The following is a 22,833-nucleotide window of genomic DNA, read 5'->3' as shown; positions in this document are numbered from 1 at the left end:
ATATGGATTAGTCCAATAACAGAGCACCAATGGCACCAATTCCCTGAAAAGATGGCAGGGAAATTTACATAACAGGCATTACTCCCATCACTGTGTATGTAGGTCAGTAGCTGCAGTCAGACAGCCTCTCTCTCTCTCACCCAATAAGCAGTCATGTAACAGATAAAAGCGGCCTAAAGCAACTATGAACTCTTGGAAAGACTGGAGTAATGCAGTGATCTCCCAAATTAATTTAGTCTAAATGATGGGAGAGAATATAAGACATCCGAAGACTTACTGCATTTACCAAGCAGTGCCATGTGAAACCACACAGCAAAATTAGACTCAACATTATATGACTTAGCATATGAGAAGCCCTGGAGAACATGACACAAGCATATTAAATGTGGTGAACAGGTGCACAGTGATGCTTATACAATATTGAGAGCAGTATTACACAGTCAGCTGTGGGTATTGCGCAATTGCTGGACATCAGCTCATCAATTATTCAGCTTCACCAGACAACGGCAGACTGATGTCAGCAGGGAGCGTGTTAACTCATCAGTGTCTTGAGTTCATCATTAAAGATGAGGAGATACGATACTAAGTATTGCTTTATTTCACATTTAAGGTTGGGACAGACGGAAACAATGAGAGTGGTTTTTACCCGATGGTAACTTCACAGTATTAAGTAAACAGTGTTTCCTACACTCATGCAGGTGAAAAGTGATGCACACATTTTTACTATACAACAACATGAGGCCAGGTGATTTGTACAACTGAGGAAATTGAGGTGATCAGTGCAGTATAAATGTAATGATCACCTCATTTTAAGAAAGGCTCACATACATGACAAGCACTTCAACAAATCACACAGTATATTCTATCTACAAACACCCAATGATCAAAGCTGTACAAGTTACACCGGTTTTAAAACGAATGCATTCCAGAGTCTTGAATGTGACTGTGCTTGGTTGATTGCATATTTACTATTGTGTGCTACGCTGGTTGTCAAGGTCCCTGAACTCATCGTGTCATATTTACTGACATTAATTCAGCAGGTTTCAAGAGGCACAATATGAGATAAGTGGGGAAAAAAACATTTCACCATTTCCAATCATGCTTGGAAGAATATGCATACTTGGTAGCAGAAAAAGCACAACAACAAAAATATTAAGAGTTGATGTGTGTTAGAAAAAAACAATATTGCCTCCACAAAAATGTAAAACAGCCTGGTTGTGCTACCGATTAGTGTCTTTAAATAATATGAATAGGCCAAAGCCAAAGCATCCCCCATCAGTGCAACCACATGACACGTAATTTTAGAGAAAAGCACAGGGAAACATGAACTGGGTTTTAAATGTTAATTGTGTAGGATTTTAAACAGCAGTTGTCATGGTTATAGTTTGAGCAAGTTCTTCACTTATGTGCTTACAATCTTGAAAGTGACAAGTGCAAATAGAACAACTGTACCAAAGTATAAAAGAAGAATAATTCTGAACAATTAAATAAAATGGATGGAAAACCTCATACTATATATATTAAACACCATTTTTGATTAAAGTGATCAAATCTTCCACCAGTGTGAAATTACAAACTTCCCTTTGCGCCATCCCACAAATAAAAAATAAAAAAAACACATTCAAGGATGCATTCATTCATTGTCATTAAAATAAATTAATCAGATAGTGTATCCCAAAAAAAAAAAATTAATTAAAAAAAACTAAATAAATTAGTCCGTTATTGAAGGTTTGAACAATAAGAATAAAAATCTAATGCATTTCCTGGAAAAGCAGGGTCAATTACTTAAAAACATTAAAAAGGCTTGGCTGTACAATATATAATAAATTGAAGTTATAAAAATCCTATAATATAAACTCATGATAAATTACTAGGAGCTTTAGAGCAGCTTCATCCAAATAGGTTGGAGAGGGGCCGTGTTCGCTGTGGGGTGCTGCTGGCAAGCTCATCGCCTCTCCCTACTTCGCCCGTGTCCCTGAAGGAGGCGCTATGTATAATCTGTGCCCTATGTCGCCCCCGATGCAGCCGGGCATTCAATTTGCTGAGAGACGACTTCCTAAGCATCCCCCCCTTGGTCCTCCCATTTGCGAGCACCTCCTCGGCGTCCCCGGCTGGTGGGCTAAGGAGGCGCAGCGGGTTTAGAGCTCCCTGGAGTACTTTAGGAAACCTCCAGCCACGTGCCCCGCCGCCACTGACGTTGGCGTGTTCGGACTCGGCTCCCGGCGAGGTGACCGCTCCTTGGTCCTGCAGGTCTGCAGGCAGCGGTGCGGGCAGGTACTGAATGGCTCGTCTGCCGCTGTAATCCCTCACCTCGGGGTCCGCCTCCCAGTCGGACAGCAGCACGCGCATCACCTGACCGTTCAGAAGGACAACAAGCATGCATTTAAAACGCTTCCTCTCTGCCTTTTTTATTAACATTTTGCCAAAAGCAGCACAGTGGACTAGTGGTGTCCAACCAGGGTGCTGTGGGACACAAGTGTGCTGTCGGACATCATCAGGGCTGCCACCGGAAATGATCCCAATTTCACTTAACTTCTTTGAACCGATTCATTTATGAATTACAAATACATCATCATCTAAACTAGCGGCATATAGTGGCAGGCAGAACATTTAAATGCCCATCCTTTTATTGGCAGAAGGTACAGTAAACCTGTGTATCCATCTGGTGCCATTTATATAAAAGAATATAGTCCGGTGTCCTGCGAGTACATCATATTTGTATTCGATTAAACAGGGCCAAATTTCACACTGAACAAGTCAATTTGTGAGTAAATTGAGACGAGATCATCATCATTTCAGTCCTCGTACATTTTGTGACCTTTTTGTTTGGTGGTGTGCCGTGAGATTTTTCCTTGACTCAATAAAAGGGTTGGGAAACATTGGTCTAACCGCATTGTGGCAAACTGAAGTTTCCACAATCAGCAGCATAGGCTCTCAAAAGAATGGGGCAGTAGTAATAATAATATATATTTGAGTACAGTGAACCCCTGCATATTTGCGGGTGAGCATTCGGGAATTTGCTTATTCCCTGATTTGGGATTTTGGAACCTACCCTCAGCTCCAGTGAATTTGCTGATAAACTCACCTATTTGCTTTTTTTCTGTTCAGGACAAGGCAATACAAGTGTCGCCTTTGTGCCACCTTGGAGCTAAAGAACTAAACTGAAGGGAGTTGAAGAGTTCCACATCATCATTTTAGGGGTGGCGTCACTTAATTGCAGATTTTCCCTATTCGTTGCAGGGAACAAAGCCTTTCCCCCGTGAACAGCTGCACGTCATTGTATCCAGTAGTTATTGTGATCATTTTATCACATTAAACCTTTCTGATAATGCATGGAAATTTCACACAAAACAAATTAGAAATGAAAGGGTTTCAATGGGGCAGCACCATGGGCGAGTGGTTAGCACGTCCGTGCCCTGCAATTGACTTGCCCGACTTACTAAATAAAGTGTTCAGTGCTTTATTGGTTTTAGATTGTTTTATTGTTCTCAGCTAATGTAATTTTACATTTTATGTGTTTAAATGAATTGTACATCACTGTGATCACCACTGATTAAGAAAACGGACGGATGGATTTTGGATTTTCTCCAGCGACTCGCACTACTGTATAATCCGGTTGCATCTTACGTGAATGTGTCCATGCATGGCTGCCAGGTGTAGAGGTGTGTATCCAGCGCCGGACCTCACATTGACGTTGACGGGCACGGCGTTGCCCTTAGCGAACGTCAGCAGCTGGGAGAGCAGCTCTGCCTTGCCCTGCTTGGCCGCCCAGTGGAGGCAAGTGAAGCCGGTGACGAAGTCTCTCTTGGTCACCAGGCCGGCCTCCACAGCCAGGAGGGGCTGCAGGCTCTCCCACAGGCCGTCCGAGGCGCACAGCATCCACTCGTGCTCCATCGGGTCCAGCGTCACCGAGGCGCAGTCCTCGTCGGTGGCCGAGGAGAGGAGAGACGCCGAGTCGCCGTCGCTCCTCATCGAGTCTCGAAGGCGCGGACCCCGACTGATGAGAGACCGCCGAACCTGCAGAGGGAGGAAGAGGGGTAGAGAGATGGAAACAAAAATGTCATTTTCATTCATTTCCACTCCCATTTCCCCATTGTCAAATGTCATTATGTAAACAGACGACGATACTCCAGACAACAACACAGTCTATATCTACTGATCCATCCATTTTCTCCAGTGCTTGTCTTCATTAAGTTCGCAGATTGCTGGAGCCTATTCCCAGCTGACTTTGGGCGAAAGGCAGGGTAGGAACTTGACTGGTTGCCAGACAATCGCAGGGAACATATAAATAAACAACCATTCACACACACACACAATCACACCTATCGACAGTTTAGAGTCTTCAATGAACGTGCAGGATTTTGGAATGTGACCCCAAACCTCAAAACTGTGACTGAAAGGCAGACGTGATAAACATTAGTCCATTGTGCTACCTAGTTTCTTCTTCTTCTTCTTCTTTTGTGTGTGTGTGTGATAAAACTGATCTTTGCAATTGTTCAGGAGTAAACTAACTTTTATGTGCATATTATCATGATCTCACATTTAACTGCTCCTCTCCAGTGGCCAAAGACCCAAAGAGTGAAACTGGCATACTTTTGAGTGAGTGAAGTAGCAGCTGGCTACTTCACTCTTATGTTTGACTTTCATTGTGTTTTAACTCAATGCCAAATGGCGACACTCAACACAAAAATTCAGTAAAATCTTATTCTTGCGAGTAATCTTTTTGCACACAAAATGGAGAGCAAGTGAAAACATTTGAACCATATTTTTAGTATGAATTTAAAAAGTCCAAATTATCCCATTTCAGCCTCTCAAATGTGAATACTTTCTGATTTCCTTAGTCCTCTATGAAAGCAAACAAATTAGCTTTGTGTTTTAACCAAAACAAGAAATTCAAGAACAGATGTAGGAAAACTGATCAACTTTTTGGCCGTTTTTCTGACATGTTTCGGATCAAAGCAGATCCCAGTCGTTCCCAGCTCAACTACAGGACACCCATGAACCAAATCCACATTCGAGCCTCACCTGAGGAGAACAATTCATCATCAGCTCGATGAAGTTCCTGCGGCTCCCTTTTGGTGTGTTGACATCAAGACCGTGGTCCAGGCCTTCTATGGTGCCGTCTTCAGACAGGCAGCTGGTCAGCAACGCCCGCTGGGACCCTTTGGACACCCTACGGGCCCCTCGGACCTGCTGGCTTTGGAAGGCGGCAGGATGGTCCAGATCTGGCACCCCGATCACCGGGGCCGACTCGCGCCGCCTCCTCTCCCTCAGCTTCACTTCCACGACGGCTCCGACAGAAGCGGGAGTAGTGCTGAGCTTGTTGGTCTGGGATGGGGCTTCATGTGGGTCGTAGCTGTCGGACTGCTTGACGTCATCCATAATGCAAGAAGGCAGACTGGTAGCTCCTATCAGACCACAGAACAAGGTTTTTAATGTCATTACTTGTGGATGATGCTACCAAAGTCAATAAACCGAACCAAAGTCCAGCCCAGGGGGCATTTGAGTTCTGCAGTTCCTTTATTGGCCCATATTCACTCATCTATCCATTTTCTATATCGTGTATCCTCACTAGGGTCGCGGGTGAGCTCGAGAGCCCCAACCTCAGAACTGTGAGGCGGATCTGCTAAACAGTCACTGAGCCCATATTTTAAAAATAAAATTACACACGGAGTGCATGAGAAAATCACAATTTACATTTACTTTTTATAGGCCTCTCAAAAAAACGCATAGGTAACATTTACTTGTGCTCACAAGACCAATTTACATTACGTACAGAAAAGCAAAGCAAACAAATATATATTTCACTTTGTTCATTGTTTCCCTTACTTATGAAAAATACATTCGTAGACACCATGCGCAACAGTGAGATAACAGTAATACAATGCTTGCATTAAGCTTCATGTTGCCTTCTTTCAAGGGGTGTCAAGTACCAGATAGGCTGCAGAGAGTGAACCCTACTTGCACAATTGTGCAGTATGCATGCACATTGTCTAACACCAAAACATTTGGCCACTGAACATGAACGCAATAATCAACAACTGTTTTTTTTAGGTGCAAAAAAAAAAAAGAATGGAATGGAATACAGTCAACGTGGCAGGTTGTAAATAAACCAAAACAAAGAGGATGCATGGAGATCAACACTCACCTGTTTGCTGTCCGTTGCTGCTGACGAGGTTGCTGTTGTCCGGTGTTCGATGCACGTTCCCGTTGCACTCGGTTGCGTGCTCGTGGCTGTCCCCGTCCTCACTCAAACGCACGTATTTCACGCCGCTTTCCAGTTCCACGACACCGAGCGTGTCCACGACGCGTCTCAAAACCTCCTCGTCTTTCGACGGGTCACTTCCACCACCCCCGGTCGCCATGAAGTGATCAATCAGCTCCATCTGTTGGACCCTCCCTCCTCGCTCCATTAGGAACTCCTGCACGGCTTGAACCGTACACGGGGACGCCATCATTATCATCATCCACACAAATCAATTAATTACATGACACCAAAACGTTTGGAAATTTGTCGGTTGCCATTTCGGGGTTGTTGACAGCCGGTGACAGCATCCTCACTGGGCCTCCTCCTTTACTCCATCGCGGGCGGATCAGTTTCGAAAGATGACCGATAGGGGACGCACATTGCCATTAATCGCCGTCGTCATCATGATACGTTACAAGACTCCACGTAAATTCACCTTTCAATTATTGTATACAATTTCACCGCCTGTTGTCGTACCTGAGGGAGGCAATGTTTTGTATAATGTGTTTTTTTTTCCAGGCACTGATATTGATTGTACATTAAATTATTAGAAACGTGGACAACAAAAATGAACTGTGAGTTCGTCAAACTGTATAGTTTACAAATCTACCACATTTTGAATGCATTGAATGCAACAAGAGAAAGGACTGTACCAATTTGAATAGAAAGGGGACTCGTGTAAAAATGTGTTCGATAAATTATTATATAGAGCACATTTATACACTAACTCTTTATTTAAGGAACAATGTGTACATTAATAATATAATGTATAACTCCCACTAAATTAGACTTTTGAGTAGATTCACAGAAACCAGATGAGACCTAAATCCTATCTTCTCTAACTTGGTCTTGTCCATCCGTGGTGAGGCGGTCCCATGCAGGAGGATTCTTTTGGGGGAAAAAAATAATAATTTGACTCTTTTAAGAAGTTTTACAGTATTTTGTCTCATCTCTGTGGGGAAATTATACATTTCATCGAAAAAAACATGGCTTCTTCCGATGTTGCTCGGCAACCGGTTTGTATTTATCTCTTTGTACTTCGCTCTAATAAGAATCCTAGTCGAGCAGGGAGTGTCTATCTGGAGCTACAGTGAACTTAGCTAGCCGTACAACGAGCACAACTTCTCCTTATAGTAAATTAAGTAACGTTCCCGTTAAGATAATATTGTTTGTTAACACAAAACAAAATGCGTGTATGTAACTGTACGTATTCACGCCAAATTGTAACGAAGAAAATGATTCGCTCATCGCCTCATAAAAGGGCTTTGCCAGAGGGGCGTTAGCTGCCTTGAAAGTAGCAATCAACGTCATCCAACTGACTGCTGTGAAGTTTGGCAGTCAACGTTGGTATTCAAACATGGAGTTAGTTACACCGAAACTGCAACTATCAACGCGTTGTAGCTCTAAATCAGGGGGTCAAACTCATTTTTGTTCAGGATCCACAATCACCCCCGTTTGAGGCCATGTGGGCCAGACCAGTATTTTGTATTTGTGTATTAATAAGCTATAAATAACAACTATTCCAAGTCCCCCACCATGATTTTGGTGCAAATAATTACAAGTACATTCGGAAAATATTCACATTTATTAATTGTTATTATCCTGTTGCAAATCATATGAACAATCTTGCCCTTTTAACAGTACTGTGAATATTTTTTTTTTCCTTTTACACATGTGCAACTTACAGATGAAAGTGGATTTGTGTATGGACTGTTTCTAAAACAACTTTAGTTAGATTTAAAGAAATTTACACACATTTCTGGAAATCTTAACAGCCGCAACTGTTGTCGTACAAGAGCGGCTCCAACTACCAGAGACAAATTCATTGTGTTTTTTGGACATACTTGGCCAATAAAGATGATTCTGATTCTGAATACATACAAGTTGTGGCAGCGCATAAAAAAACATTCCCACGACAAGCCAACCTCTTTTGGACTGAAGCTGTTGACTGTTATTTTGCAATATTCCGTCTTAAAATATTTATACAGGAGGTATTTATTTTCACCAAAGTATCTTGCAAAAGTGGCACAGCATTTTACACGAAGAAGGTTTACTTTGCTCCAGAAACCTTTACCCTTCACAAGTGCATCGATATCGGTATTAAAATCCTGAGTTGCAGCCAACTTCAGAATGTCATTTAAGTGGTAAGTGGTTGTCAGTGCACCCTCCAGTGGACAAAATTAGCAACAATAGTTACTGTATTGAAATATAGCAGTGGATGTGTTCTCTATCCCCGTTGCCGGTTCGACAGGGGTTCCAATCGGTTCCCCCGGGCCGTCCGTTTGACACCCCTGGTCTAAATGATCAGAATATACAGCACAGCAGTACTAAGGTCTTTGATGATGTGCAATTTTTGTTTTCCATTTCTGTAGTGTGTATCTGTGTTTTCAATTTAGTGGATGGTTGCAATTGATGACTTAAACACATTTTGAAAACTTTTATTTTGTGTGTTCGTGTGTGTGTGTGTGTGTGTTCGTGTTCAGGATAAGGGAGTCCGTCCTCTCTCCCTGGCAGGCCACGTCGGCTTTGACAGCCTCCCAGACCAGTTAGTCAACAAATCCACCGATCAGGGGTTCTGCTTCAACATTCTCTGCATCGGTATGCTGCCTGACATTCATACTGTAAATATGAAAAATACATTTACATGGACAGCAATGTTTCAATATAATCCCAATTAAGGATATACTGGGAGTAAGACACATGTCATGATATTTTTTTGGAGGCGTTTAACCTAAGTAAGGTCACAACCAGAGTAAACAGTAATGATGTTAAAACATGAACTTTTGTCACTTTAATTATCATATTGTCGATATGTATGCACCTTCGTTGGAGTTTTATGTTTCAGTTTTCTAAATACTGCATGAATGTATGGCAGTGCATCTTTTGTTTCGGGCTTTACTAGCTGTTTCATGGGAAAATCTTTAACTAGATGACAAAAAGAAGTTCCTGGCTTAAGGAAAAATGTGAGAATGTAAAGCAGAAGTTTGCATTGGGGTTTGAAGAGATTAAGAGAATGTAACATGTTGCATTCTGGAACAAAAATCCATCCATCCATCCATTTTCTGAGCCGCTTCTCCTCACTAGGGTTGCGGGCGTGCTGGAGCCTATCCCAGCTATCATCGGGCAGGAGGCGGGGTACACCCTGAACTGGTTGCCAGCCAATCGCAGGGCACATACAAACAAACAACCATTCGCACTCACATTCACACCTACGGGCAATTTAGAGTCTCCAATTCAAGCATGTTTTTGGGATGTGGGAGGAAACCGGAGGGCCCGGAGAAAACCCACGCTGGCACGGGGAGAACACGCAACCTCCACACAGGCGGGGCCGGGGATTGAACCCCGGTCCTCAGAACTGTGAGGCTGACGCTCTAACCAGTCGGTCACCGTGCCGCCGGAACAAAAATCATTAAAACGTTTTAACAATGAGCTAGAAATAATGATGTTCATGGAAGAAAGAAAGCAATTGTCCTGCTCTATACCTCTTTTGACAATGTATCTGTCGTTGTGAAAAATATTAGTAAAATGAAGTAGCACTGCAATTATTAGTATGAAATAAGTATTATACAAATAAAGGTCCGAATAGATTCCTGGTACTGTAAAGTGGGTAATTGAACAAATAAAAGCCCCTTGAAGTACATTATAGGTAATTTCATTTAACAAACAAGACATTTGTCACCTATGTTGTCACTAAGGCTTTGGTCATCAGTCTTTGTCTCTTTCTTTCTGTCTTCAGGTGAAACTGGTATCGGCAAGTCCACCCTGATGGACACTCTGTTCAACACCAACTTTGAAAACTTTGTGTCGTCCCACTTTGAGCCTCAGGTGAAGCTGCGGGCTCAAACCTATGACCTGCAGGAGAGTAACGTGCGACTACGCCTCACCGTGGTCAACACGGTGGGATTCGGAGACCAAATGAACAAACAGGAGAGGTCAGAGATTCGCCGGGAGCGAGCGTGTGATTTGTGGCCGCCCGGCACCACCGTTAACCATCAACCGTCTGTCTGTCTTTCTGTCTCTGTTTTGTAGCTATCAGCCGGTGGTGGACTACATTGACAGGCAGTTTGAGAGTTATCTGCAGGAAGAGCTCAAAATCAAGCGCTCCCTTTTCAACTACCACGACTCGCGGGTGCACGCCTGTCTGTATTTTATCTCCCCCTCAGGCCACTCCCTCAAGTCCCTGGACCTGGTCACCATGAAGAAACTGGACAGCAAGGTAGGAACATTGGTTGGATGCTAATAGCTCTCAGATACCTGTAATTGGCAGGCTACGGGAAAATGGCACTGAGCTAACAAATAGACACTTGGGCTAGCTACAGTGCTTGGATTATTTAAAATAATCAGTGCTGTTACTGGGCTGATGTTTGTTAAAAAATGTAACGGGTCACTGTCAACTTTCTTCCCAAGCAGAGGGATTATCTGAGAAATTCTTAGCATACAATGATGTTTTGATGGCAGCGTACTGTATTACTATGCCTGGTAACAGCCACCGTATTAACATTGTGGGTGAGCCTGTGTGCTTCAAGAAGAGTATTGTGGCTGCTTGTTTACTTTTTAAAGTCACTGGAAGGACACTGCAAAATACTGGGGGTGGGAATCTCTCTCAACTTCCCAATTTAATTCAATTATGATTCAGGGGGCTAATTGATGCATCTTAACATGCTGAGATTTTTTCTATGAATAAACTTTTTTCTTACTGTGTGACTACTCAGTACTTTTAAAACAGTATTGGAACCACTAATCTTTCCCACAAGCGAAATAAATTACAGATGCATGTGCAGTGGTGCCTTGCGGTGCGCATTTAATTTGTTCCTGGGCCACGCTCATAACTCAAAACGATGGTATCTCAAATCATCTTTTGCAATTGAAATTATTGGAAATGCCATTGCAGTGGACCCCCGTATACTTGCGGTTCAGCACCACGGATTCACTTACCATATTTTCACGACCATAAGGCTCACTTAAAAGTCTTAAAATTTTCTCCAAAATGGACGGGGCGCCTTATAATGCGGCGCGCCTTACGTGTGCACCGAGTTCCAAAATTTGTAAGTGTTGTTGTGTGACTTTAATGAGCGCTCCGCTGGACTGACTGGGAGCATTTCCTCCCGACACACTGCTTATATAGAGGAAGGCGGACGTGACTGAGGACAGCATGCGGACGTTAAAGGGGGAAGTGTGCGCGTGACAGAGGACGCTGAAGGCACGCCCCCAGTAGGTATATAGTTCTGGTATGTGCATCGGTTTAGCTAAGGACACCCGAAAATGGCACCTACGAAGAGACACGCTTACGAAGCACAGTTTAAACTACAAGCTATTAGTTACGCGGAGGAACATGGGAATTGAGCAGCCGCGAGAGAATTCAAGATCAATGAATCCATGTTTGGCAAGTGGAGGAAGCAGGAAAACGGGCTTCGCCAAGTCAAGAAGACAAAGCTGAGTTTCCGCGGAAACAAGGCAAGGTGGCCCGAGTTTGAAGACCAACTTGAGCAATGGCTTAATGAGCAAAGAACAGCCGGGAGAAGCGTCTCTACAGTCACCATTCAACTGAGTGCAATAACTCTGAGCTTGACATTATTCCAGGAGGCTTGACGAAGGAACTCCAACCGCTGGACATCGGTGTAAACTGGGCGTTCAAAGTGAAGTTGCGAGCGGCGTGGAAGTGATGGATGACAGATGGCGAACACACCTTTACTAAGACTAGGAGGCAGCGCCGGGCGAGTTACGCCACAATTTGTGAATGGATTGCGGATGCCTGGGCTATCGTGTCTGCTTGCACTGTTGTCCGAGCTATCGTAAAAGCCGGCATCATTTCTGAGGAGCCGCACGGCAACGAGACTGACTCCGACAATGACGAGAGGGAACCTGGCGTGTTTGATTGAGAACTTGCCCAGCTGTTCATTTCGGATACAGAACATGAGGACTTTGATGGATTTGTGGATGAGGATTGATCAAAAAATAACGTGGAGTACATTGTTAAATACTTCAATAAAGTACAACCAAACTCAGTTTTGCTCCCACTGCCTTTTTAAAAACATTGTTTTAGCGTGCATGCATGCTACCGTATGTTTTAAGATAGCGTATGTTTTACCATGCCTGCGCCCAATAATACAGGGCGCCTTATTTATATGTTGAATACAGAAATAAACCCTGTAACTGAGACTGTGTCTTATGGTCATGAAAATACAGTAGTTTTTTTTTTTTCTCCCCCAATTTTTTTTCATTTGTCAATTATAAAAAACGTTTATTGGCAGTTTTATCCCTGCTTATTCAATAATTTTTGTTTAAAAAAAAAAAACATATATATATATTTTTTAATGCAGTTATAATGCATTCCGTTCAAGCCTCCCAATAAAAAAATTAAAATATAATAAAACGATATTCAAATAAACACTGGGGAACAATTAGGAAAAAAAATGGTGATTAAAACTAACATTGGCATGCTGATTCCAAAATTGCAGTCAGTTTTTTTGTAGCACGTCCAGTTTTTTCTCCACAGCTTACCCTCCAGATAAGCAAAATTCCACTGATTAGCTGTAGTAAGACTTGCAAGCTGATTACAATTTGAGTTATCTACAGCTACGTGGCAGCTTGTTTTTTCAGTCACAATTACAATGCACAATTGAGACAGTGCGGTGAGAGGTGTGTGCCGTTATCAATACTGCAAACAAGAAAGCTAGCATAGTAGGAATTAAGAGGATTTGTGCTGCCTTTTCTCTTAACCTTGTAACCATGGGCATACCATTGTAAGTTCTATTTTGTTTTATGCGGGTTTTTTTTAGTTGTCAAAGCTTGTAACTATTCCATCTTAGTGTTTTGTTTACATAGGTATATATTTCCTTTGTTCAAAAACTTGACGTGATAGAGAAAAACTGAGATCAGTTTTGGATTGCGCACCCAAAAATGAGTTCAAAACAGCTGTCAGACCTAACTCAACAAAGATTGTGTTTTTCAGTGGCAAAAACCTCATCAGTGTTTGTAATCGTTAGTATTTTGAGTTAGGCTCTATCACAGTCTTATAACACGCAAGTCAATTTACACATCACTCACATTAATAGCGAAGTGGTCACATACTTGTCATGGATTCAATGTGTAAGGAAAACAAACATTCATTTGTAGAGCAAGATTAAGCATTGATTCAAGCTACATGGGTCATCGAATCGAATTGTAGCCCTCTGAATTGTAATCATATTGTGAGGTGGCGAGAGATTCCCACCCCATGATTGTGGCGGTGGTCACAACCTTTCCCATGCTCTCTTGTGTGTCACTGCCGGGAAGTGCCAGGAGCCCAGGATTTGCGTGTGAAAAGAGTCACACAAAAAAAGCGCTGGAATGTCACCACACACACACACAGACACACACTCGAGTTGTCCTTTTGTGTCACTGTACAGACAGAAAGACAGACAAACAGACAGGCGAAGAAAAACATTTGTTGCTGAAGAGAGAGTCAGCCACGCAGATTGTTGTTTTGTGGTCTGCTATCACTTGTGTTTTTGTATGTGTGTCTGACCAGAAGCTCGAGCAGAAAAAACATTCCTCTGCTTGACAAAATGACGCACACGCATACAGACAGACAGGAATGTGGTGTGGCTCGGACAGCAGAGTGGGCTGCTGAGCCACAAATAACCTCAGTACACATTTTCATGTGCGTGCACTTTTGATGATACTTGAGTCTGTTATTGAGTCTGCCTCTTTAATGCAATATTTAGCAGTCTCACAAACTAAGTATTGCAAAAGATCTCCTCCTGCTCACATCGCACACTGTAGAGAAGAAACATCATGCTTAAAGTTCCCCAAAGTTTCCTGGACCGGTCAAAAGTATCTTAACTCCCCAAGCAGGATCTTTTTCCAGTCCTGAAAATCACCCACAACTAAATTGACACAACGATTCCAGTGAGCTAAATGCACAATAATGGTCCTGCAAAAGTGTCTGGTTCCTGTGACTGCAACATCTTGGATGTCCTTTCAACACAAAAATAATCATAATCAACTTAGATTTACAGGGAATTTGCTTTAGCATTGAACATCCCTGAACGTGCAGTAAATAAGGATCGAGCAAATAGTGAATAGCAAAAATCAACGAGTAATTGATTCCCCCTAAAACTTATACAGTGGAACCTCAATTTAGCGCACTAATAGGGGGAAGGGGTTGGCCATTAAATCCGATTGTCTGTTAAATTGAAGCACTTTTTTATGGTCTAAAAACACCAGTACAGTACATAATTATAGTCTTGTACTTCTTTTGTAGGCTAAAAACACGCAATATAGTACAAAACTATTGTAACTAAATTTAAAGAGGCTTTAAAATGTTTGAACACTTAAAGATTATCTAAACTTTCCTCACAGGTGCATGAAAGGGATAATTTTGAGTTTCAACTGGACACTATTTTATGTCTGTTAAATCTGTAGTCTGTTAAATTGGGGTCTGTTAAATTATGGTTCCACTGGAAAAACAAAAAAAATAATTGCCTATGCATGCCACAGATGGTGCCAAAGGTGCCACTTTTTTCTTAGACTGGGCTTTGGCCAGGCACGGTGGACGTTTGCATATTCTCCCCGTGCCTACGTGGATTTTCTCCGGGCACTCTGGTTTCCTCACACATCCCAAAAACATGTGTGGTAGGTTAATTGACAACTCTAAATAGGTGTGAATGTGAGTGCGAATGGTTGTTTGTTTGTATGTGCCCTGCGATTGGCTGGCAATCAGTTCAGGGTGTACCCCGCCTCCTGCCCGATGATAGCTGGGATAGGCTCCAGCACGGCCGCGACCCTCGTGAGGAGAATGCGGCTCAGAAAATGGATGGGCTTTGGCCAAATGGGATGTGCTCACCTCACTTTAAAAAAGTTCCTTGGCACCAAGATGCCTCAAGATGAACACTACTACTGTTATGTTAGACAGGACTTTGGGCCCATCTTGTAGCATTTCAGAAAGAGAACCAAAACAGCGTTTTTCACCAAATAACAGAGGATAGGGTGCCCTAAAAAAAATCAGCAAATAGGTGATGAACATGAAAGCAACGAATTGTTAATAGCTTGGGAACAACGCTGTATCTTTGTGATCCTCACTTAAATTGATCAAATCTTCAATTATCTAACGCGCGTCTTTAATCCTATGATAATGAACTTTATACTTCATGTCATCGTATAGGTGAACATCATCCCCGTCATTGCCAAAGCAGACACCATCAGTAAGAGTGAACTGCACAAGTTCAAGATCAAGATCATGAGCGAGCTGGTGAGCAACGGCGTCCAGATCTACCAGTTCCCCCTGGATGACGAGACCGTCGCCAAGGTCAACACGGCTATGAACGTAAGCGGGCGTCTGGCCCCGTGAGGCGTCACCCTCCACGTGAGCTCTGCAGTACAAGTCTAGTATTTTTTGTGTTTCAGGGCCATCTGCCGTTTGCTGTGGTGGGCAGCACGGAAGAAGTGGCCGTGGGCAACAAGATGGTGAAGGCTCGTCAGTACCCCTGGGGGGTCGTCCAAGGTGGGTTTGTGGATGGCCATCAACTCGAGTGAGCAATGTGCACAAGGGGTCCTCGGTTACAGCAGTCGAGGTTATGAACAGCGCGTCTAGGCAAAAGAAGGAACGCTCAGTTACAGACATGCATATTTTAGCCTGTTTTTTTATTTCATTGATTTATATTAATTGCCAACAAATGTTTTTCACCCAAATACAGTGCATCTTGATGTTTAATTAATTAAAATGTCCCTTGAAAATCTGACACGCAACACCTTATAACGACAACTTAGACATGTTTCTGTACCCTTCCCCAGATCTGTGCCTCGAGACAATCCCGTTTCAGAGGTCTACAGACAATTCTTTTGACTTCATGCATGCGTCATGCTTTGTCCTCTGATATGCACTGAAAACTGTGAGACGCTATATAGACGCGTGTGTGCCCTTCCAAAGCCGACCACGGGAGGACTTCAATTAAATAGTCGGAAATGCTCAGTGAAAACAGGATGCAGCTGAGCTCAGGCTGGAAATATTTATGCTCAGAGTTACTCCAAATATTCACAATTCCCTCCTTGTGGGTTCATGTATTTGCTTTTTTAAACATTTTTTAAATCTTTCCTCTGTTATTCACTAAAAACCTGTTAGTGTTGATGAGCTTCATTTGGACAAAAGTGGTGCTTTTCTGCCACCTTGTTGCATCGAAATACTTTTTTTGGGGGGGGGGGGATAGCAGGGGAACACTTTACATTTGATTTCTTTTTTTTTCTTTGGTGAATTTGCAAACGTCTAGAAAAAACAAAGCTTTTTTTCTCATGTTGATATAATGCGGTGTTGTGTGTAATTTGATCAATTTTAGAATAACTGTCACATAAAATGTGGAGAAATTAGAGCGGCTACACTGTGATTACTGACTTTATTGCTGCATTAGTCATTCTGACTTTGAGTACAGATTTGTGTCACGTCGCCACTGTTGAAACGGACCTCTGTCGTCAACTGAGAACCCTAACCCTGTATATGTGGACCATGTGATATATCACTATCGCCATGCTTGTCTGCCTGCCATCCCATAATAATACCAGTGTGTCCCTGTGACTAAAGTGGAGAACGAGAGCCACTGCGACTTTGTGAAGCTGAGGGAGATGCTGATCTGCGTCAACATGGAGGACCTAAGGGAGCAGACGCACACTCGCCACTACGAGTTGTACAGACGCTGCAAGCTGGAGGAGATGGGCTTCAAGGACACGGACCCGGAGTGCAAACCCGTCAGGTGACCCACCCCCCTACAATCACGGCTGAATCTGGGTGTTCCCAAAAAAACTGAGTGTACGAATGTCTGTGTGTGTCCGTGTGCAGTCTGCAGCAGACCTACGAAGCCAAGCGTCACGAGTTCCTGGTGGAGCTGCAGAGGAGAGAGGACGAGATGCGGCAGATGTTTGTGCAGAGGGTCAAGGAGAAGGAAGCGGAGCTTAAGGATGCAGAGCGAGAGGTCAGAAATTGCTGGTGTCATTGCCATTTTATTGACTTATTTGACATGGTGATTTTATTGATTTTTTTTACAATTTTTTTTGTCTAAAGAGCATTGTATATATTTATCCATCCATCCATTTTCTTCCGCTTATCCGAGGTCGGGTCGCGGGGGCTGTTGCTTTAGCAGGGTAGCCCAGACTTCCCTTTCCCCAGCCACTTAATTCAGCTCTTCCGGGGGGATCCCGAGGCGTTCCCAGGCTAGCCGGGAGACATGGTCTTTGCAGCGTGTCCTGGGTCGTCCCCGGGGTCTCCTTCTGGTGGGACGTGCTCGGAACACCTCACAAGGGAGGCGTCCATGAGGCATCCTAATCAGATGCCCGAGCCACCTCATCTGGCTCCTCCCAATGTGGAGGAGCAGCGGCTCTACTCTGAGCCCCTCGTGGATGACCGAGCTTTTCACCCCTGTATATATTTTAATAAAACCAAATTATTTTTGAAGAAGTAGAGGCAGGTTAATCCTGAGAAAAACATTTTAAACGCTTGTTTGGGATCAGGAGAAATTAAGCAAATCCCAGAAGGGGGAAAAACATAAATAGCACAAAAGGTTGGAATGTTGTAGAAATCTTTTTCTATAAGTAAAGGGATTGTTTTTTTTTTAATAACCACAGCTTGGTCCTCCTCTCCACATTTCAGTTGCAGAGCCGCTTTGAGCAGCTGAAGCGCCTCCACGCCGAGGAGAAGTCGGCTCTGGAGGAGAAGAGGCGACTCCTGGAGGAAGACCAGAGCTCCTTCGGCAAGAGACGCGCTGCCGCTCAGCTGCTGCAGGCCCAAAGCCTCACCGCCAACGGCAAGAAGGACAAAGACCGTAAGAAGTAAGGAAGACTTTGATGTACTCGCTTCTACTTGCCTCGAATATAGTAAACCCCCGCTATATCGCCGTTGGACTGTTTGTATGATGTTTTTGTGTTATCCATTGCTCTTGCTCTCTCTTAATATATTATATAGGTTTGAATGGGTTTGTATTCTTTTAAAGGTGTGTTTAAAGACCTTAAAACAAGTTTGAAGTGCTGTGAATGCTATAAAAACATCCCTAGGGTATATTTAAACAGGGTATTTCGAGGGTGTTGTGGTTTGAGTGTCGCTGTAATCACAAGCAGATGAATATTGATCAACAGCTGCATGATGTATTTGACTAAAGCGGGGTACACACATACTGATTTTTAACATCTTACCTGATTTTACCTGTGTGTGCGTGTGTGTACATTTTCACAAACAACCCCCGGTGGCAGCAACAACTTTGCTCCTCCCCAACATACAACACAAAGATGTTAGTCTCTCATGGAGATGCATCAGTTCAAAAACACTTTGTTGGGATTTGGGAGTTTAAACATTGAACAGGTTTAACATTTACGGTGGTCGGACCCGAGTGTTTTCCGAGCAGATCGGGTAGGAAAAATCACTCTTAACACAATGAACAACACAGAATCACTCAGGATAATCTTTTAAAGCGGTTCGCAAGCCCTTACATTAAATGCCACCTGAAAAAACAATACATAGTAAGCCCATACATAATAGGTAGTGTCAATCATGTCAATCATAAATGAGGCAGAGGTTTTATTCCCCAAAAAGTATATTTAATATTATTGTAAGCCACTGTGACATTATGTTACAGTTTGAACATTAACATAAATAAAAAACATATTTAAAGATTCAGGTAAAATTTATTGCACATAAAAGTTGAATAAAAATTGTACCTAAATAAACAAACAGTTCGTTAAAGGAAAAAAATGCACATGTATCACACTAAAAAGATCAACTAAACTGCACTTAACAAATGTACTGTACTGGCTTTAAGGGGGGAGGAAGAATTGAAACCGCTGTAACATAATGACAAGTTTGAATATTTAATTCTAGACTTTACATCAATCTGATTGGCTTGCTCGGTATCATCAGATAATTAGCATTTTATGCATATCCGCTGATCGGCTTTGATGTCATAATTTTCCCATCCGATCAATGATGTCATTGATCATCTCTGCAAAAGATTTTTACTCCGCGTCGGTGGTCGTCTATTTTTGAATCCAAAAGCTAGTTTATTTTTAGCCTTGGCACGTGACTTGACATAGTCTGACTGTAAAAACCTGACGGCCAATAAAGTTAGATTTTTTTAATTTTATTTTGATCTTGTCGGTGAAAAAACGTCAGCAGTTTGACCTGACTGAACTTTAAACTTAAGTCAGTGGCCAATCCTTGAATGCCCCCTAGAGGTCATTGATGTTTTATATTTTGGCTAAAATGCTAGCGAATGCCTATTGAAGATGCTCAGTGTACAGTAAACAAGTGTATACGGTAAATGAACAAGTCATTTAATTAGACATTTCTCCATCTTGTGATCGGATCGGTTATCGTTTTTTTAAACTCGGTGATCGGCCCCAAAAATCCTGATCGTGTAAAGCCTATTGAATTCCTTGCTTCTTTTGCATCCCACGAGAGTGTATGTGTGTACCACCAGTGCCACTAATGCCACACTATGCTCGATACATCTGAGAATCAGGACTTTGCTGACTTTGATCACGAGGGAGGGAATTGCTTACATCTGCCCTCATTTGTGTGTACCTCGGGTGGAAGCACATTTCTAATTTGCATCTTGAGCTGAAAATATGGGAAACTCTTTGTGACCCCTCGACAAAAAAAAAGAAAGAAATCTAATTGTAATTATGAAACTTGCTGCTTTAAAACTGATTGTCACTACATTGCTGCCTCTCTTTTTCCGAAACTAGTTCTGGCTTCATGTGAAGAATTCAGGACAGAAACTCCAGTCTGACCAGCGACATCATTCCCAAATCTTTGTGGCCAGTCTCAAACACTAACCTGAAGTGCCCCCCGCCATCATCATCATCATCATCATCATCATCTTCTTCATCACCACCAGCAACTCATTAGTGTGTTCTATGTGCCAAAGTTAAGACAATACGTTTCATGTGTACACTTTGTTTTTGTTGTTGTTGTTTTTTAATCTAATGTGTGGGTTTTAAACTTTCTTTTGTGTATGTATTCTTTTATGATATTCTCCATGATACCCTCCTTCGTTTGTTTTAGAAGCGCGTGGTCGCTTGTGTTTGGGGTTAATAATGGACCTGTAATGGTTTTAATGGTACATTCATGTCTTTGATATTGTAATCCAGTCACACGCAGAGTGGCTGCTACACAACAACAGTATTTTTACTATTTTCAATAGACATCTTTGATCATTAAGTGTCAATCATCCTTAAAATTATCTTGTGTGCATCAATCTTTGATCTGATATTTTAATAACTATATAAACCTTTCAACAGTGTTTCAGAAAGCTACAAGCAATGCCTCAGCAAGTTTGAACTTTTAACTAAGTTATGTTTCCCCAACTTTGAAAGGGTTACAGCATATTTACATACGTAGCCTATACTGTTGCGTTTCACTTGCTCTCCTTGTTTGTGCTGACACGCACTTGGTTAAGTGTGCACAGCAGCGCTGACTCATGGGGGAAGAAAAGTGGGAGGAGGAGACGCAGAATGAGAGGGAACAGTACTGTACTTTGATGCACTCGTGTTTGGGACAAAATCCCCAGACTCGCACCTCGTAGCATTTGAACACAAGTCAGTGGTGCTGCTTTCTTATCGTGACACTTTTATACACTTACACTTGTGTTCCACATGTGTTACACGTGCCTTATGTGTGTCCATCTTACTGTAGGGGGAAAAAAACAAACACTTTGTGCTTGTACACGCAGTGAAACACTGATGCTTGATGGAGGGAAACTTTTTATATTTGTACTACACGTATTTATGAAATAAACAGTGTTACTCAGGAGGTTTGTCTCTTTCACTGCCGTGGACGTCTATTGTCAACTGGAATCCAACCGTTCACACTTTGGATTTGAGATCAGCAAGGCTTTCGAGCAAAAGATAAAGATTAGGCAGTGTATTTCATCTTGTGATGTCGATTATTGGTGAGAGATGATAACACGGAAGGTGGACATGTTTAGGCACCTCAAAGAGTATGTATGCAGTATGTATGGTAACAGTAAGTGTCGTGGTAGGAAGTAGAAAGTGTGTTGCGATTGTGGGTGGGGGAAATGTAGTTCATGTAGTGAAAGACGAACTCTTAAAAAAAAACACCGACGTTCAACTTGAGCCGTGCTGTGAGTTAGCGGCACTCACATAGTGTTTCTTAATAGTATCGCTCTACCAAAGTTATTAATTTTGCCAGCAAAAGCCCTCCCTTAGTCTTGTTTTTGTTTCTATAGTTTGGGGTGCCACAAAAAAAAAAGTGTCGAAGTCACTGTTATGCGTGATGTTTCTTTTCACAAAAAGCTCGTTTTCTCAGCTTTTTCGTAAAGCCAACATGTTCTACTGCCTATTACTAAAGAATGGTAAAAAGTTAAGAGTTTTAAATTTGACTCTTGGTAGAGCCCAAACATCCTCTGAGCCCTGAAAGTAAAAAAAAATACAAAGTCAAAAATGCTGTAGGATGGCTGGCAATACTGGGAGCTCTGCCTTGAAAACAGCTGGCAGTGAATGATTTTGAAGTTTGCCCAAACATATTTTCATAATCGGCAGCATCGGCTCTGACAGGAACGAGCGAGTAGTAATAATGTAAATTTTTATTTATTTTTGATTGAAAATAATATGGGCAAATGAGCAGCTGCTTGAGCACCAGCTAGCGGCTATGTGTGCACGTGCCTGGGCTTAAGGCCAAGCAGTATTAAAAAAAAAAAAAAGAGATGTATGGTTTTCAATGTCTTCACACGATTCCGACTGACTGTGATGCAATTCTCGTTTGAAAATAAACATCCAGTTGAAGGAAAAGACAAGGTTGTCTCAGCTTTGCCTTGTAAAACCAGTTAAGACCGCCGCGCGTTTGAAAGGAAAAGATGCAGGGGGAGACTTGTCCTCGCCCGCAGTGTCTCACCTTGCACAAAAACACACACACACACACACCCACACAATCTGGCAGACAGTTATGGCGTCAAGTGTGAGAATGAGGATGGATTCCCTGCAGGAGGCCGCAGCACCTTGCGGACGGGCCCTGGTAAGGAATGGAAGCATCACACGCAAGGAAAGAAGGAGGCACCTTCACCTCCCAGCGTGGGGTAAAGCTGTTGGCTGCGAGGGAGCGGGCATGGCGCAGTTTCCCATGCACAGTTTCCAGAAAACTTTCTTGAAAAGAACTTTCAAGTCGTCCACGCACGCTTTTTGCTCGTCACTCTAAATGCTAATGAGGCTTGGAAACGGGCCTGGAAGTTAATGGGGGAGGGCAAAGGAGAAGGAGATGGGGGCTAAAGAAGAAGCTTTATCTTTATTAAACATCCTTCACCTGCTTGTCTTTCACTGCAGGCTCAGCGGACACAACATTAGGTACAGCTGCAAAATCCAATTGCATCCAATACAAGACGTAATACTTACATAAATACTTATAAAAAACATGGAAAACTGTTTAAGCATTTATTGGATATCCTTGATCCATCTTAAATGTCCATACGCTCTGTGTCCTGACCACTGAGATGATTGTTTTCACTACTACTGCCACTTTTGTACTAGGATGAAACCTGTAAACCTTACAGTACAAGTAAACTCAGTAATTTGAACTAGTAATACACTACTAGGTCCAAGTAGTAGGCATTTGT

At 42.5% G+C, this 22,833-nt stretch overlaps 2 protein-coding genes across 3 annotated transcripts; one reads left to right on the top strand and one right to left on the bottom strand.

Annotated features, from left to right (window-relative positions):
* Nucleotides 1-588: 588 nt before the first annotated feature.
* sowahca (sosondowah ankyrin repeat domain family Ca) lies at nucleotides 589-6,781 on the bottom strand. 2 transcript variants are annotated; one of them, XM_061792423.1, is made up of 4 exons: nucleotides 6,149-6,781; nucleotides 5,026-5,408; nucleotides 3,688-4,017; nucleotides 589-2,352 (listed from the first exon to the last, which is right to left on the bottom strand). In XM_061792423.1, the coding sequence occupies exons 1-4, from the start codon at nucleotides 6,465-6,467 to the stop codon at nucleotides 1,891-1,893; spliced, it is 1,494 nt and encodes a 497-aa protein (XP_061648407.1). In that variant the 5' UTR covers nucleotides 6,468-6,781; the 3' UTR covers nucleotides 589-1,890. The 2 variants fall into 2 exon arrangements, with proteins under 2 accessions (XP_061648407.1, XP_061648406.1); XM_061792422.1 differs by having other exon boundaries at nucleotides 3,628-4,017; nucleotides 6,149-6,777.
* Nucleotides 6,782-7,095: 314 nt separating this feature from the next.
* On the top strand, nucleotides 7,096-21,017 carry septin10 (septin 10). The gene is made up of 10 exons (XM_061792424.1): nucleotides 7,096-7,263; nucleotides 8,731-8,845; nucleotides 9,984-10,179; nucleotides 10,277-10,463; nucleotides 15,393-15,554; nucleotides 15,635-15,731; nucleotides 16,803-16,971; nucleotides 17,058-17,190; nucleotides 17,865-18,043; nucleotides 19,952-21,017. Exons 1-10 carry the CDS (start codon nucleotides 7,234-7,236, stop codon nucleotides 19,965-19,967), a joined length of 1,284 nt encoding a protein of 427 aa, XP_061648408.1. The 5' UTR covers nucleotides 7,096-7,233; the 3' UTR covers nucleotides 19,968-21,017.
* The last annotated feature ends 1,816 nt before the right edge of the window (nucleotides 21,018-22,833 follow it).

The sequence above is a fragment of the Phyllopteryx taeniolatus genome, chromosome 12 (assembly GCF_024500385.1).
Source record: "Phyllopteryx taeniolatus isolate TA_2022b chromosome 12, UOR_Ptae_1.2, whole genome shotgun sequence".
Classification (NCBI taxonomy): domain Eukaryota; kingdom Metazoa; phylum Chordata; class Actinopteri; order Syngnathiformes; family Syngnathidae; genus Phyllopteryx; species Phyllopteryx taeniolatus.
The sequence above is the reverse complement of the archived record's forward strand: the minus strand, read 5'-3'. Positions and strand labels throughout refer to the sequence as shown.